At 50.8% G+C, this 16,279-nt stretch overlaps 1 protein-coding gene and 1 pseudogene across 6 annotated transcripts; both read right to left on the bottom strand.

Annotated features, from left to right (window-relative positions):
* Nucleotides 1–177: 177 nt before the first annotated feature.
* Aanat (aralkylamine N-acetyltransferase) lies at nt 178–9,832 on the bottom strand. Of its 5 annotated transcripts, none has more exons than XM_087569904.1 (5): nt 6,008–6,070; nt 4,957–5,017; nt 3,126–3,343; nt 1,581–1,735; nt 178–1,065 (listed from the first exon to the last, which is right to left on the bottom strand). In XM_087569904.1, exons 3-5 carry the CDS (start codon nt 3,280–3,282, stop codon nt 760–762), a joined length of 618 nt encoding a protein of 205 aa, XP_087426030.1. In that variant the 5' UTR covers nt 3,283–3,343; nt 4,957–5,017; nt 6,008–6,070; the 3' UTR covers nt 178–759.
* Rpl14-ps1 (ribosomal protein L14, pseudogene 1) lies at nt 7,888–8,531 on the bottom strand (annotated as a pseudogene). Its single transcript, XR_015631359.1, has one exon. The product of XR_015631359.1 is annotated as a ribosomal protein L14, pseudogene 1 (transcript).
* Nucleotides 9,833–16,279: the final 6,447 nt, after the last annotated feature.

The raw sequence follows: 16,279 nt of genomic DNA, 5'->3' as shown, positions 1-16,279 counted from the left end.
TACATGGAGAGCCCTGAGACCTCAACCCCAGCTGCTCTGCCCCTGCCTTGGGGGCCATCAGGGGCTGACCAGCAGCAGGGATGGCCTCCTGTGGCAGAGGTGGTCCAATGGGAAGGAGGCCAGGCATTTGCTCCAGTTAGCTCAAAGAAGACCCTGCACACACCCACAAGCCACAGCCACTGGGAACATAGCTGCTTTATTAGTGTCAGTACTGGGGCTGGTGGGGGGACCAGGATAGAAGGGGAACTAGGGAGGCAGGTGAGCCAGCACATTGGTGCCTGAGTGTACTTTGGTGTGGCCCTGTGTCATGTCTGTACCCCAATGATGCCACCATTCACAAGTCCCCGGCTCCTGGCTGCCCCTCATTCCCAGACTTAGGAGCCAGGAAGGGATGTCAGCCTGGCCTAGAGTGAGGCTCCCAAGAACCAGGGCACCGCACTGGAGCCCAGAAACAGAGCAGGCAGAGGAGGAAGTGTGGGGACAAACCTCCCGCTGCTCCCGTTTCCACGTCCTGGTCTTGCCTTTGTGCACTGTTAAGAAGGCAAGCGGTCCACTGGGGACAGACAGCAGCCTGTGCTGAAGGGAAGCCATCTCCTGTCCTCTTTATTGACCCTTACCTCTCTACTCCACTTGGGAACTGCTGTCTCCCTTCATGCTAGCCAGCTCTAGTTGGGCAGAGAAGGATGTGACCTGGGAAGTGGACAGGAGCCCCCAAGCTTGTCACTCCCACCCTCGCCATGGCCAAGTGCGCAGCTTGGGTCAGCAGCCACTGTTCCTCCTCAGGAAGGTGTGGCACCGTAAGGAACATTGCAGCTCAGTGAAGGTGAGAGATCCCATGGTGATGGCGCACGGGCCCATGGCCTGGAAACCAAATTTCTCATAGAAGGGCACCAGGGCGTTCTCGCACATGAGCACAGCCCGGCGCACCGCCGGCTGACTCCCCAGGTGGTGAAGGTATCGCCACAGCAGGACGGAGCCCTTGCCCTGCTGCCGGAAGGTTCGGTGCACGGCCAGTACGTGCAGGTGGGCCGTGCGGCCTCCAGGCCTGTGTAGTGTCAGCGACTCCTGGGGGTGAGCAAGGGACAGATGTCTGGGTTACCTCTGCTGATACCTGCTCTTCCAAACCCAACCAGACCAACAGGAAGGGTGTCCTGAGTACCGGGAGTATCCGGGGCTCCCTTCTTACAGACAGGACCCCACTGCTACCCACATCTACAGTCCTACAGTTTGAGACCCTGAAGCAGCAATTCTCAACCTGTGGGGTCGTGACCCCTATGGAGGTCAAACGACTGTTTCATAGGGGTCGTACCCAAGACTGTCAGAAAACACAGATATTTACATTACAATTTATAACAAGAGCAAAATTATGGTTACAAAGTAGCAGTGAAAATGATTTTATGGTTGGGGGTCACCACAACGTGAAGAACTGTATTAAAGGGCTGCAGCGATAGGAAGGTTGGGAACTGCTGCTCTAAAGGGTTGGGCACAGGGCTCTTGCCTTGGGAGGGGTCCTGATGCTTGGACTCACGCTTTGCTTCTGAAGGAGACTCCCACCTCTGAGGAGCTCACTCTGTCCTCACCTGAGTAAGTCTCTCCTTGTCCCAAAGTGAACCGATGATGAAGGCCACAAGACAGCCCTCCTCGAACCAGCCCAGTGACAGCTCTGGACACAGGGTGAGGAAGTGCCGGATCTCATCCAAGTGGAGGGGGCAGGTACCCGAGACTGAGATAAAGGCTGCAGCAGAAGGAAAGGGTGAATGGCTGCTTGCTGTGTGCTTGTCTGTTGTTTGTGCACACACGTGGTCACTCAGCTCATCCCCGCCCCGCCCATCTAGAAAGACGTGTGACTCTGGGCTGTTGCTTTCTACTCTAGAGCACACCTCCCTCCCACTTCTCTCCTCACACATGCTCCGTGTGCATGCGAGCGAGCGTGCGTGCGTGCGTGTGTCTGTGTGTGTGTGTGTTTGTGTGTGTGTATCTGTGTGTGTCTGTGTATGTGTGTATGTGTATCTGTGTATGTATCTGTGTGTATATCTGTGTGTGTGTGTATCTGTGTGTGTGTATATGTATCCGTGCGTGTGTTATCTGTGTGTGTTTGTGTGTGTGTATCTGTATGTGTGTATCTGTGTGTGTGTATCTGTGTGTGTATCTGTGTGTGTGTGTATCTGTGTGTGTATATCTCTGTGTGTGTGTCTGTGTGTGTATGTGTATCTGTGTGTGTGTCTGTGTGTGTATGTGTATCTGTGTGTGTATGTGTATCTGTGTGTCTCTGTGTATCTGTGTGTGTATGTATATGTGTATTTCTGTGTGTGTATCTGTGTGTGTGTATATGTGTGTGTATCTGTGTGTGTTTCTGTGTGTGTTTGTTTCTGTGTGTGTGTATATGTATATGTGTGTATCTGTGTGTGTGTATATCTCTGTGTGTGTGTATCTGTGTGTGTATCTCTGTGTGTGTGTATCTGTGTGTGTATATCTCTGTGTGTGTGTATCTGTGTGTGTATGTGTATCTGTGTGTGTGTCTGTGTGTGTATGTGTATCTGTGTGTGTATGTGTATCTGTGTGTCTCTGTGTATCTGTGTGTGTATGTATATGTGTATTTCTGTGTGTGTATCTGTGTGTGTGTATATGTGTGTGTATCTGTGTGTGTTTCTGTGTGTGTTTGTTTCTGTGTGTGTGTATATGTATATGTGTGTGTATCTGTGTGTGTGTATATCTCTGTGTGTGTGTATCTGTGTGTGTATCTCTGTGTGTGTGTATCTGTGTGTGTATATCTCTGTGTGTGTGTATCTGTGTGTGTATGTGTATCTGTGTGTGTGTCTGTGTGTGTATGTGTATCTGTGTGTGTATGTGTATCTGTGTGTGTGTCTCTGTGTATCTGTGTGTGTATGTATATGTGTATTTCTGTGTGTGTATCTGTGTGTGTGTATCTGTGTGTGTATCTGTGTGTTTCTGTGTGTTTCTATGTGTGTATATGTATATGTGTGTGTATCTGTGTGTGTGTGAGAGAGAGAGAGAGAGAGACAGACAGACAGACAGACAGACAGACAGACAGAGCTCAAATTTGACTCCTTGGGAAGCCTGGGAAGATGACACTGGCTCAGAGCACCCGCCCAACCGCCACTCACCTTCGCGCTCAATCTCAAACGCACTGGTGGCATCCTCCGGCGTGAGGCAGCGGAACTCACTGGCAGGGAGTGTGTGGCGCCGCTGGCAGCCTAGGAACTCTGAGGTCCCAAGAGGCAGATGCAGGGCCTCAGGTTTCAGGGGGTGGATGCTCAACATGGGTATCTGGCCACTGACCCCTCCCTGGGGTTCCCCAGCTTTGGAAGTGGTCCCTTAGCACCTGTCAGAGAAGAGAGAGAGAGAGAGTCTGGCCTCCATTGCAAGAATGCATGTCGGGCGTCTCTTGGGGTAGAGCCAGTCCCCAGGTGCCTGGACCTCAAGGCCAATTACAAGAGCTTGAGATGTTCGCATGATTTCCTCGCTGTCACTCATGGGCTAGAAGTCCCTTCAAGCAACTGATCAAAGCTCCAGACTCTACGTGTCCTCCAGCCTTGGGAGACTGTGGGCACCATAACCACATGTGCGCATCATACCCCAAGACCACAGTAGAGCAAGGAGCATGAACCTGTAGCCTCTTCTTCTGAGTCTGTGGGGTGGGCAGGCTCCCAGCTCCCCGTCCCCACCAACCCCGCCACACCACCAGTCATGCAGCTACTGCCAGCTCTGCGACTTGCCTCACCCAGAGGGAGACGTCTTGTCTTCTGAGTGAGACAGTATGGCCAAGAGTTTTTGTCCAGTTTTTGTTTTTTGAAGGAAATGTATGTGCCTGTGTAGCTGTGTGTAGCTGCGTGCACGAGCCTCCAGAGCCCGGAGGCGATGCATCTCCTGGAGCTGGAGCTCCAGGTGGTTGTGAGCTCCCCACTATGGCTGCTGGGAACTGAGCTCAGGTCAGAAGCGGAACTCAGACACGCTGTTAATCTCTGGGCCATCTATGCTCCCCCAGGCTGAGAGCTTTTTACATTGTCTCAGACCAGGAGAAAAAGCTCTTTAATTAATGTGAGCCCTGACGTCAGACTAGGTCATGCTGTGGAGATGGGGGAATAAGACGGTTAAAGAGCCTAAGGCTGGAGAGTCTGAGGTCAGGAGGCTCAGGTTTGGAGGACACTCAGGGCGACATGCCTGTCCCGTCAGCTTAGGCACATAGAACGTGGCAGTGCAATAGCCTCTTTCTTAGGACACCCTAAAAAGCGGTGATCCTTAGAGTATGTCTTCCATCCCTCAGCCTTCAAAAGGGGCTGAGGAGTTCAGGTGAGGCCGCTCAGCAGGTAAAGCGACTTTCCACCAAGCCTGAGAACCTGAGTTTGATCCCAGGGACCCACATGATAAAAGGAGAGAACAGACTCCCACAGCAGTCCTCTGGCTTCCACATGTGTGCACCGCACGTGCACATAAAGTGACTGGAAAGGAATCTTTTTAAATGGGCGATGGCGATGGCTCAAGCACAAGGACCTAAGCAGGAGCCTCAGAACGTGAAAAAACCAGCTCCCATCACCCAGCATCTGCGTCCTGGCACCTGAGACACAGGGTTGGGCAAATCCCTGGGACTTGCTGGCCCCCCTAGCCAACCCAGCCCACTTAGTGAGCTTCAGACCAGTGAGAGACCTTGCCCCAAGAGATGAAGTAGACAGTTCCTGCAGTTCCCAGAGAATGACACCCAAAGCTAACCTCTGGCCTCCACTCACACACACACACACACACACACACACACACATACATAAACACATATACACACATACATATATACACTAACATACACATATAAACATGCACACATACACATGTGCATACACATACATATATACACAAATACATGCATACACACAAACATACATACATACATACATACATACATACATACATACATACATAGAGCCAGGGATGGGGCCCACTTACCAGAACTGTAAGAAGGAGTCCAGGTGTCCCCACCACAGAGCTGGTCACACTGGGGCTGTTACTGGGTGCAGGAATGAGGAGAACCTGAGACTCCTGCCTGCAAGGAAGCTGTAGCCCGCATTCCCCCTGACAGCATGTGATGGCTCAGAGATTCTAATCCCCCTGGCCCTGCCTCCCATGTTACCCCAGGCAGTATGATGCCAGCAGGGCTTGGTAGTCAGGCCCTGACCCAATCCTGCTGAGGGCTGGCGTCATCGGTGGTACTGAGGACGTAGGAAGAATTACAAGTAGCCATCTCAGGCTATAGGGAGAGCATGGGCTAAGCCTGGGGTCTAACTATAATCCCTGCTCTGTCTCCAGCTGGCTGAGGACCAGTCACCACCTTCTGTTCCTCAGAGGTCAGTTTGCCCATGCCTCTGAGGGTCCTTCCTGGTCAGGAAACCTATAACTTACAGCCACATACCTAGGGAGGCAGCTTCTACAACCCGCAGGGTACCTGTCAGGTGAGTGCAGCTGTCCATTTTACAGAGGAGGAAACTGAGGCTCTGCTCCATTACTTGAGGGACCCCAGTCAGGTACCAGGAGAACAGGAAGGTCTCTAGAAACAGTTTTCACAGTCTCCAGAGCAGAAAAACCTCAATACCATCAACCAAAGAGAGAACTATGGGTCTATATAAAATGTCACCGTAGGTGTTTGGGGGTGGGGTGCATCATGCAGCCCCCAGAAGGAGACCAACACAGCGGTGACAGGAGCTGAGAAACACATGTGGTTTCTAGTTCAACATCCAGTCCAGATGTTAGGACCCGGCTGCTGGATGCCCAGGTGAAGGCCTCAGGGACACTGGCAAGGTAACTAACTATTCAGTCGGACAGTGCTAACTCATGCAGTCGTCTCCATGTATGTTATGCTCAACGGGGCTCCAACCATGCCAGCCCTGGGGCCTTCAGCACCTGCAATCTCTCTGTCCCTCACGCACTTCTGTTTTTCCCCTTTCCTTCCCACTCACACCTCATCCTGCCTCCCTCAGCTCTTCCGGTCAGCTCATCTTACCATATGCTTCCCTGCTCCACTCGACACGGTGTGGCTCTTTGAATTAGCTGTCCTTGCCAGCTCAAGGCACTGAGGCAGGAGGAGCATTCCCTGAAGCCGCCAGCAGAGGGTGCACCTGCTACGACCAATGATCTCAGAGAGGTAGGTGCAGTTCCAACTCTGATCCTTGGAGGATCAGGGCCGGTACACACACACACACACACACACACACACACACACACACACACACACACACACAGAGAGAGAGAGAGAGAGAGAGAGAGAGAAAGAAAGAGAGAGAGAGAGAGAGAGAGAGAGAGAGAGAGAGAGAGTCGCTATCTGTGGGGTCCTGCTCCCCTTAACTGCATGCTCCCTGGACACTTTCATTTTTCCTCTGCAGGAGCCCCTTAATGGACTGCTCATGGATGATCAAAAAGCCAGCCCTTGGGCCTGGGGGGGGGCACACTGAGAATCTCAGCTAGGCACCCCATACTGCCAACATCCAGAGTTTGCCAAGATTGTCCCTCCCTTGTCACCGGCTCCATTGCATCCCTGGTGTCCAACCGCAAACTTGTGTTGATGCCCACAGTTCCATGGTGAGTCTGCATTCCTTTTCCTTGACTGTCCTGGTGGCCAGGTACCTTCTGGAAAACACCTCTAAACACAGTGAACCCCTGAAAACAGGGAAGGGCAATATATTAGTCATGGTAACCTACCTGGTAACCCAGAGAATCCTGGCCTGCACCAGGCAAGAGAGGGAAATGGAGGGGAAAGGAGGGGATGGCTAGGGTCTGTCTCTTCTGGCCAATAGGAAGAAAACACACTACAGGCATGGGCACACGGATCCGATCCGATGCTTACCTAGCCCAGCACTGCATATCTGCTGTGGTAGCACAGACCTGGGGTCTAGCACATGGGAGGGGGGAGACAGGGTTGGGAGTTCATAGGTCATCCTGAGTTACACAGTGAGTTTAAGGGCAGTCTTAGTTACAACCGCTGACAGAGACAGAGATGGGGGGAGAGAAGGAGAGAAGGAGAGAAGGAGAGAAGGAGAGAGGAGAGAGGAGAGAGGAGAGAGAGAGAGAGAGAGAGAGAGAGAGAGAGAGAGAGAGAGAGAGAGAGAGGAAAGCTTCCCAAGTTTATGGCAACAAAGATCAGATCAGGGTGTCCCCAGTATCCAGAGGGATATTCCTACTCCCAACCATGTGGAATGAGATGTCACTGAGACCTGTCAGAACACCCACCCCTGGAGGCTCCTCCTCTCTAGAGGCCATGATTACATTGGCCTCACCTCAGCTTTTGCAGAGGACTGCCAGATTGTTGCTGTTGGTTTTTAACTCAGATTAAATTTTTGAGGTGTATGAGTGTGTTGCCTGCACTGTGTAAATGCTGCACATGTGTGCCTGGTTTCTCGGAGGCCAGGAGAAAGCACCCCACCCCCTGGGATCAGAGTTACGGGCAGTTGTGAGCCTTGTTGAGGGTGTTGGGAACTGAACCCAGGTCCTCCGTGCTCTGAACCATTAAAGTCATCTTCAGATAGAAAGCCAACTTTCTCGATCGTTATTTGGTTTCTCCTCCTCCTTCCCCTCCTCCTTCCCCTCCTCCTTTCCCTCCTCCTTTTTCTTCCCTGGCTGTCCTAGAACTCACTATGTAGACCATACTGGCCTCCAACTCAGAGATCCACCTGACTCAGCCTCCCAACTGCTGGGCATAAAGGTGTGAGGTGTCCACCACCACCAGCCCGCTCACTTGGCTCCTGAAGGTGGGGCTTCTGTAGTCTAGACTGGACTCAAACTTGCGCTGTGGCCGAGGATGACTTTGAACTTTTTTTTCTTTTTTCTTTTTCTTTCTTTCTTTTTTTTTTTTAGTCAAAAAGAACCTTTATTCTTTTTGTAGCCTCCTCATGCTTTCTTGCCGGCTGCCCTTGGAGCAGGTGCCTTCCGGGCCCGGGTCTTTGACCCTTCTGACCTTTAGCAGGGGGCGCTGCCTTCTGGCCTGCAGCCTTCTGTGCAAAAGCCTCTGGCCTGGTCCTGTTGCCTTCTTGGCTGGGACCTTGGCTTTAGCTGCTGCTGCAGCCGCAATGGCAGCCTTAGCAACAGCGGCTTTTTTAGGAGAAGCTTTCAGGAGAGCAGCTCTCTGGAGTTTCTTCACTTCAGTCTTGATTATTCTGTTCCTCATTTTCTTTGCCTTCATGACTTTGAACCGATCAAAATCTGTCATCTTGGCTTTCCTTTCTCTGGCATCAATTTTCTTGGCCCATCGTGTGGCGGCCCACTTTGTATTGATGTCTGCCTTCTCCCAAGCTTTCCGTGCATACTTCCGGCGCGCGCTGTGTGGGAACTTGAGGATGGAGTCAGTGAGCTGCATGCATTTGAAGGGCGTGGCCTGCCTCCTCACCCGAGTGCAGGGGCCATCCACTAAAGCCCTGTTTTGATCAATAACATCTACAATTGCGACCAGCTTTCCAGCATGGGGCCCAAAGGAGATGTAGGCCACTCGGCCAACCTCCACGAAGCGCCTGAACACCATGTTGGCGGCGCTCAGCGAGATCTGCTTCCGCTCCCGAATAGGATTACAGGTGTGTGTTGCCACGCCTGGCTTGGTGTCTGGTTTGGTTTGGTTTGGTTTGGTTTGGTTTGGTTTGGTTTTGAGATGGGGTTTGCTGGGGTTAAACGCATGCACCACCGCACCTGGTCCCCTTCCTGTCTTTTTTTTTTTTTTTTTTTTAAGATTTATTTATTTCATGTATTTGAGTACATCGTCGCTGTCTTCAGACACACCAGAAGGGGGCATCAGATCCCATTACAGATGGTTGTGAGCCACCATGTTGTAGAAATTGAACTCAGGACCTCTGGAAGAGCAGTCAGGGCTCCTAACCACTGAGCCACCTCTCCAGCCCCCACTCCTGTCTTTTGTACTGAACTTTGGCCTTGAAATTTGGATCTTCCTATACCTGTCTTCTAAACACTGCCCACCTTGTAGGACTTCCAGATTTAGCAGATTTGGAAAATACAAGTGGCCGCTGACGTGTAAATGTCAAGTAAGTGACAGCAACAACGAAATTCAGTGGTTTTATTTATTTATTTATTTATTTATTTATTTATTTATTTTTAATTACGTGTGTCTGTGTGTGAACAGGGGCAGGGTGGTACGGGAGTGCGGTTGCTTGCTTAGGGCAGGAGTGTGGCCGCCATCCCCTAGAGATGGAGCTGCAAGTGGTGGAGAGTCACCCGATGTGGAAGCTGGGAACCAAACTCGGGTCCTCTGCAAGGGCAGCGTGGTAGTCAGGGTTCTTTAGGAGAACAGAACTGAGAGGATGAACATGTGAATACACACACAGAAGCACACACACACACACATGCACACACACACATACACATATACACACGCGCACACACACGCACACACACACGCATACATGGTGCTCTTAACCACTGAGCCGTCTCTCCAGGATGAACAATCTGTTGAATAAAAGCCCCAGCTCCAGTTTGCTTTCTGCCTCTGTGACAAACGCCATGACCGAAAGCTGGGACCTGGGTTCGATTCCAGCACTCACTTAGTGACTCTCAACTATGTATAACTCCAGTTCAAGGGGATCCATCAACCTCTTCTGGCTTCTGTGGGCACCAGACAGGCAATGTGGCACACAGACCGCACACGCAGGCAAAACACCCAAACACGTAAAGTAAAAATAATGTTAAAAAAGCAGTCAGGTGGTGGTGGTGGTGCTTACCTTTAATCCCAACACTCTTTGAGTTTGAGGCCAATCTGGTCTACAGAGTAAGTTCCAGGATAGCCAGGGCTACACAGAGGAACCCTGCGGGGGTGGGGGAGGTAGGGGTGGGGGTGGAGTGGGGATAATCCAACACCTGGGTTACCCCTAGAGACTCCTCTGACCTTGGCATTCTAGAACAGGATGTGAGAAGCTGAGGGCAGTCCCCTGCCACCAACCGCTCACCAGAGCTGAGAACCACTGTTAGCTCTGATCCCTTCACAGCCTTCTGGGCCCGGTAGTGTTGCACCTGTCTGTCTTCCTTGTGAGAGTCCCTCAGCCCCCACTGGCCAGTCGGCTCACTAAGGATGGAGCAAGGGGGAATCTCACACACACAAACACACACACACACACACACACACACACACACACACACACACACACACACACACACCTGCAAAAAAGAATCCCTGGAGAAAAGCAGAATGTCACAGAGATGGAGCCATTTCAAAACACCCGTTCCCTGCTTTCCCCTGGGGAGGCCACCCCTCCCTGGTAATGGCGTCTGTTTGTGTTTGCTCTGCTGATTAGAGCAGAGTGCTGACCTCCTGCCTGGGCTCAGGGGAATGGAGGGGGAAAGCGCCATCTGAATAGCGAAGCACAACGTGGGTGTTGTTCTCGATGCCTCCTCTCTCAGCCTCAACCTGCGATCAGGTGGCTGGGATGAGTTTAGAGTGGGTCCCTCAGGAGTAGCGTACTGAGGAGGGGTTGTGGACCCTTTAAGGGCTGTGTCCCTGTGAACAGTAATGAAGCACACTGCTTTCAAAGGGCGCTGGTGTGATTCTCCTGGGGCCCTGGTTATTTCTGTCGAGAGGGTTTTGTTGTAAAGAGCGTGTCTGGCAGAATCTCTCTGGCTTGCTCTCTTGACATGGGATACCTTTTCACACACATGCTCCCACCATCATGTGATATCATATGTCACAAGGCCCTTCCAGAACTTAGTACGCAGGGAGGCTCTGGGATCTTAAGCTTTTCATCCTCCAGGGGTCCAGTCCCTTGTGAAATACCCTTGTGAAATACCTTGTGAATGAGTGAGGCACTCGTTATAGCAGTGGAGAACAGACAGACACCTCCCGCCATCCCCAAACCATGGACCCACACACCTCTGGCCATCCTCAAACCACTCCTCAGTGGTTAAATCCAAAAGGACCCTGCCCAGTTCTCACAGTGAGAAACACTGTAGGGTAGGACTGTAAAAGCAGCTCCTCCAACCAGGATGTCTTTGAAAGTACACAGGGCACTCAAGTCTGCAGGGCCTTAGGCAACACTAACCACATCTCTTCCTTGCAACTTCACACTCTTCTGGTTCTTTCTCACTGTTTGTCTGTCATTCCAGCCTCCTTCCTTCCTTCCTTCCTTCCTTCCTTCCTTCCTTCCATTTTTTTTTTTACCCTTCCTCTGCTCCCCACCTCCTGCTGGGAATTAAAACCAAAGACCTCAAGCCTGGTAGGCAAGAAGCCATCTACCACTGAGCTATATCCCAGCCCAGATTCCTCTCCTGTCTGTCCTTTAAAAGTTGATGCCTCAGAGGACAGAGGATACCTAGGGACAGGAGACTCATGTAATATCGTAATTCCTTTCTGTATGTATCCAGACCCATCGAAGGTGTAACAAGAAGAGTGAATGCTAACACTGTATGATGGTGCATCCCTGTTTGAGGATCATAACGGGCCATTCTGGTGTGGGATGGTGTCCTGAAGAAGATTATGGGGAGGCGAGGAGAGAGAATCTGAATACTTTCTTTTTTTCTTTTTTTTTTTAAAGATTTATTCATTTATTATATGTAAGTACACTGTAGCTGTCTTCAGACACACCAGAAGAGGGCATCAGATCTCATTACAGATGATTGTGAGCCACCATGTGGTTGCTGGGAATTGAACTCAGGACCTCTGGAAGAGCAGTCAGTGCTCTTAACTGCTGAGCCATCTCTCCAGCCCTGTTGTTTTTTATAATGTAAGATAGCTAATGTCCCCTTGCAGGGACGTGTGGCTAAACAAATTGTGCATGTATATGACAGATGACAGGGTGCTCCTCAGCGAACAGGAGGAATGCAGATGTGGGTTCCGACTCAGATGAACCTTGAAATGTGCCTAAGTAAAAGGACAGGTGCACGGTGGGGAGGGCATGCTGGCTACGCTGACAGCTGGGCTTCGGAGTGTGCACTGTTTGTAGAGGAGCCATTGACAGGAAGAATGGCGAGGTCATGAGGTGGGGACAATCACGACACGTTCCAGAACCCAAAGGGCACAATAGACAGCAGCAGCAAATGCCACCAAGAATGAGGATCAGAATCTGCTAACAAGGTTGTTCCTAATGTCCCCTATGGGGCATGTGTGTGCATGAGTGTGTGTGTGTGTGTGTGTGTGTGTGTGTGTGTGTGTGTGTTCAAAGTCCAGGCTGGCCTAGAACCTGGTCTCTCACTGTAGCCTAAGCTAAGCTCAAACTTATGGTGATCATCTTGCTTCACACAGTAGGCTAGGCACTGATAATCTTAAACAGTAGACTGGGGCGGTGACTCTGGTTTAAAGTGTTTGCCACCCAAGCACGGAGACTGAAGTTTACTCCCTGAGCCCCGGGTAAATGCTGTGTGTGAACAGAAGTCCACCTGTAATTCTAACCGCACAAGGCAGAGACAAGGGATTTCAGAGCAAGCTGCCTGGCAAAACTGGCCACATTGGCAAGCTCTGGGTTTGATTGAGAGACCCTGGCTCAATGAATCACGTAGAAGACTGATGCAGAATGGGATGATTCTTAGCAACAGCACATGCACACACACATGCAAACGTCCTCTCTTACTCTGAAAAATAAAAAGAGAGACTCCTTCCCAGAGCGGAGGACGGTGTTGAGGTCAGGTACAGACCTGGGTGGCAGGCAAAGGTGGTGGGGTGACATCATTGGTTAAAAGCATGCTGACTCACTAACAAGTGAGATTGGAGGAGATTCAGGCAGTCCCACCTCATCCCCAGGCCTGAGGCCTGCGGCAGTTGGAGTGCCCAATGCTGCAACTGCCCTGGGCATCTGCCTAAGCCTGGGGCAGGACACTGGTCCCTGGAACCACAAAGCTTCCAGACAGGGGCCTGCTTTACTTTATGTATCCTGCACTTGAGGTCGGCCTTGCAGATCCTGCATTATGCCATTCGGAGTTGTTTTCCTCACATTTTTTGCCAAGGGCCAGTTCCTAGGGGACCTGAGCTGAGATGCAGGCGCTGCAGATGTAGTGGGGCACACTCTTGGGAGCGCCCCCTGCCGGACATCTGGGTTCTGTCTCTACTGTGGTTCCGGTAGAGCTCAAACTGGGTGGAACCAGGGTCCTTCCCCTTCCTGGCTTGAATACCTAGAGTGCATTGGGGGCACAGTAAACTTACTGAAGGGAAGTTCACATCATTTTGTATGCACCTATGTGACTCATGAGCAAACTTCCGTGCTGCTGCCAGACTTAAACACACAAGACAGACATGAGGCACCCAGCCCAGACAGGTTCTGGATACTCTATTGCAAAGCATTGGGTATAGAACTGGGCACGAAGTTACACCTCAAAGAGTGAAGCTATTATTAGCCATTATTACCAGAAGCCATGGACTAAATGGGGCATATCTTCCTGGAGTTCTACTCAACGATTAGGGAGGCAGGGCACTGCTCTTTCCTAACAGAGCGACAAACGCAGGTGCACATGGGAGTAAGACACAAAACTCACTGAGATTCTGTGTGCGGTGTGGTGTGCATCGGTGTGAACGCGTGCTCGTGTTTGTGGGCACACGGGTGTGTTTGGGTGAGTGTACACCTGCTCGCTTATGGATGTGTAGGCCAACAACGTGGATGTGTGTCTTCCGGGATTGTTCCCCACCCTAACATATTGAGGTAGGGCGTTTTAGTTAGGGTTAATTTTGCTGTGGTGAAACAACGTGACCAAGAGCGACTTGGGGAGGAAAGGGTTTATTTGGCTTATGTTTCCACGCCAAATGGAAATCACTAAAGGAAGTCAGGACAGAAACTCAAACAGGGCAGGAACTTGGAGGCAGGAGCTGATGCAGAGGCCATGAGGTGGGGTCCTACTTACAGGCTCACTCCTCATGACTTGCTCAGCCTGCTTTCTTATAGAACCCAGGACCACCAGGTCAGGGGTGGCTCCGCCCACAATGGGCTGGCCCCACCCACAATGGGTGGGGCCCTCCACCATCAATCACTAATTAAGAAAGTGCTTTACAGGCTTGCCTCCAGCCTAATCGTATGGAGGCATTTTCTCAGTTGAGGTTCCCTCCTCTCAGATGATTCTAGTTTTGTGTCAAATGAACATGAAACCACATCGCACACAGGGGTCCCACATCAATCCACGGTACACTGATTTAGCTAGTCTAGTAACCAGCTTGCTCTGGCTACCCTCTCTCCACCTCCCGAGCCCTGGCATTACAGGTAGGTTACCACTCCCTCCCAGCGTTGCCAGGAGTGCCGGGGATCCAAACTCCGCAGAGCTTTCCTACTTGTCCGGCTGGTGTTTTACCCACTAAGTCATTTCTCCGGTGCTCTCACTTGGATTTGGAACGCTAAACGCAGATTTGGCCCTGCCTTGTCCTACATCACGAGCCTTCTTCCTCACCCCCACTTCTACCTCTAAGGACAAAAGGACAGGTGGATAATTCCCTGACATCAGGAGCTGCTCAGAGGGAGGTCTGGCAGAGCGTCAGAGCCTGGCGTGCTTGAAGCCATCAGTGCCAGGCACCTTAGGCAGTGGGTATCTAGGGTCTTGTGTTAGTAAGGTGGGTTAACAATGCCGGTGATGACGTAGGTGAACGAGCCTGGCACAGTGCCAACACAAAAACACATATGGAATAAGAGTTGAGTTAGGTTATGGGGGTGTGGGAAGAAATGGGGTTTTGTTTTGAGGCACTGTGATCGTTCACCCAGCTACCAGAAAGGGTACTTAAGAGGCTTCTATGACAGCTGTGAAATTGCCCAGATTTTTTTGGGGGAGGAAATGAGTACTTGTCTCTTAGCAATGTTTTGTTTTGTTTTGTTTGCTTTGTTTTGTTTTGGTTTGGTTTGGTTTTTAGGAATCCCTATAGCGCAGGCTTGCCTCCAACTTCTTGTGCAGCTGAAGACAAACTTCTGATCCTCCTGCCTGCACCTCCCGGCTGCTGGGATTACAGGCGTGTACCGCCATGTTTTATTCAGTGATGATGGTACCCAGGCTTTTCTGCATGCTAGGCAAGCAGTCTGCCATTCAAGCCTCATCCCCAGCCCTTAAAAGATTTACTTATTTCATTTATATGAGTACACTGTCGCTGTTTTCAGACACACCAGAAGAGGGCACCAGATCTCATTACAGATGGTTGTGAGCCACCATGTGGTTGCTGGGAATTGAACTCAGGACCTCTGGAAGAGCAGTCAGTGCTCTTAACCTCTGAGCCATCTCTCCAGCCCCCCATCCCCAGATCTTATTGTATTAACTTTTTGTTTGCTTGGTTTTTGTTTGGTTGGTTGGAGACGGCATCTCTATAATCCAGACTGTCCTGAAAGCCACTATGTAGACCAGGTTGGTCTCAAACCCAGAGATCCTCCTGTCTCTGGCTCCTGAATGCTTGGGGTTAAAGAGTGTGCACCACCACACCCAACTAACATCAACTTATGACCATGCTACCTCGGGACGGGGGAGGAAGCCCTGACTTGAGAGTCAACATTGCTTCTAAATCATATCCTAGCTTTCCTTCTGCTTTTAGCCACAGGGTGTGTGTGTGTGTGTGTGTGTGTGTGTAATGCTTGAATTTTCAAAATCTGGGTCCATGGACAACCTGCCTGAGACGAAAATTAATTATATTTAAGTATTTGTTCCAGGGCATCTCATGGACCTGGCTCCATGCAGGTTCTTTCCTAATTTTTGTAAATTTATTTTTACTTGTTTTTGAGACAGGGTCTGGAGCTTGATTGGTAGACCAGGCTGGTGTCAAACTCACAGAGATCTGCCTTGGCTCAGCTCCTGGGTGCCAGGATTAAAGGTGTTTTCCACCACACTAGCTCTAAGTTTTAATTAACTGTATGTATATGGGTGTTTTGTCTGTGTGTATGTCTGCTACTACAAGGGTGCAGTGCTGGAGGAGGCCAGAAGACAGCATCAGATCCCCTGGAACTGGAGTTGTGAACTCTCAACTGGTTGCTGAGAATCGAACCGGGGCCTCTGGAAGAGCAGCCAGTGCCCTTAACTGCTGAGTCATCTCTTCAGGTCCTGTGCGTGTGTTAATTTTTCCCGGGGGCTGGAGAGATGGCTCAGTGGTTAGGAGCGCTGGCTGCTCTTCCAGAGGTCCTGAGTTCAAATCCCAGCAACCACGTGGTGACTCACAACCACCTGTAATGGGATCTGATGCCCTCTTCTGGTGTGCCTGAAGACAGCTACAGTGTACTTATATATAATAAATAAATCTTTAAAAATTTTTTTTCCCTCCGTGTAGTTCTATATCCCCAGTATCCCAAGGATTATCCAACCTGCAGGGTTCGGCCTCTTTTCCCTTTTGAAGTGCCGAGCCCTGTAA

Source organism: Rattus norvegicus, chromosome 10 (genome assembly GCF_021556685.1).
Source record: "Rattus norvegicus strain SHRSP/BbbUtx chromosome 10, alternate assembly SHRSP_T2T, whole genome shotgun sequence".
Lineage (NCBI taxonomy): Eukaryota > Metazoa > Chordata > Mammalia > Rodentia > Muridae > Rattus > Rattus norvegicus.
The sequence above is the reverse complement of the archived record's forward strand: the minus strand, read 5'-3'. Positions and strand labels throughout refer to the sequence as shown.

Coding starts and splice junctions, on each gene's coding strand:
- Aanat (XM_087569907.1), bottom strand. CDS start 3,282: ATGTTGAGCATCCACCCCCTGAAACCTGAGGCCCTGCATCTGCCTCTT. Junction 1,736..3,125: donor GTTTGAGATTGAGCGCGAAG/GTGAGTGGCGGT, acceptor CTTCTGCTGCAG/CCTTTATCTCAGTCTCGGGT. Junction 1,066..1,580: donor ACAAGGAGAGACTTACTCAG/GTGAGGACAGAG, acceptor GCTCACCCCCAG/GAGTCGCTGACACTACACAG.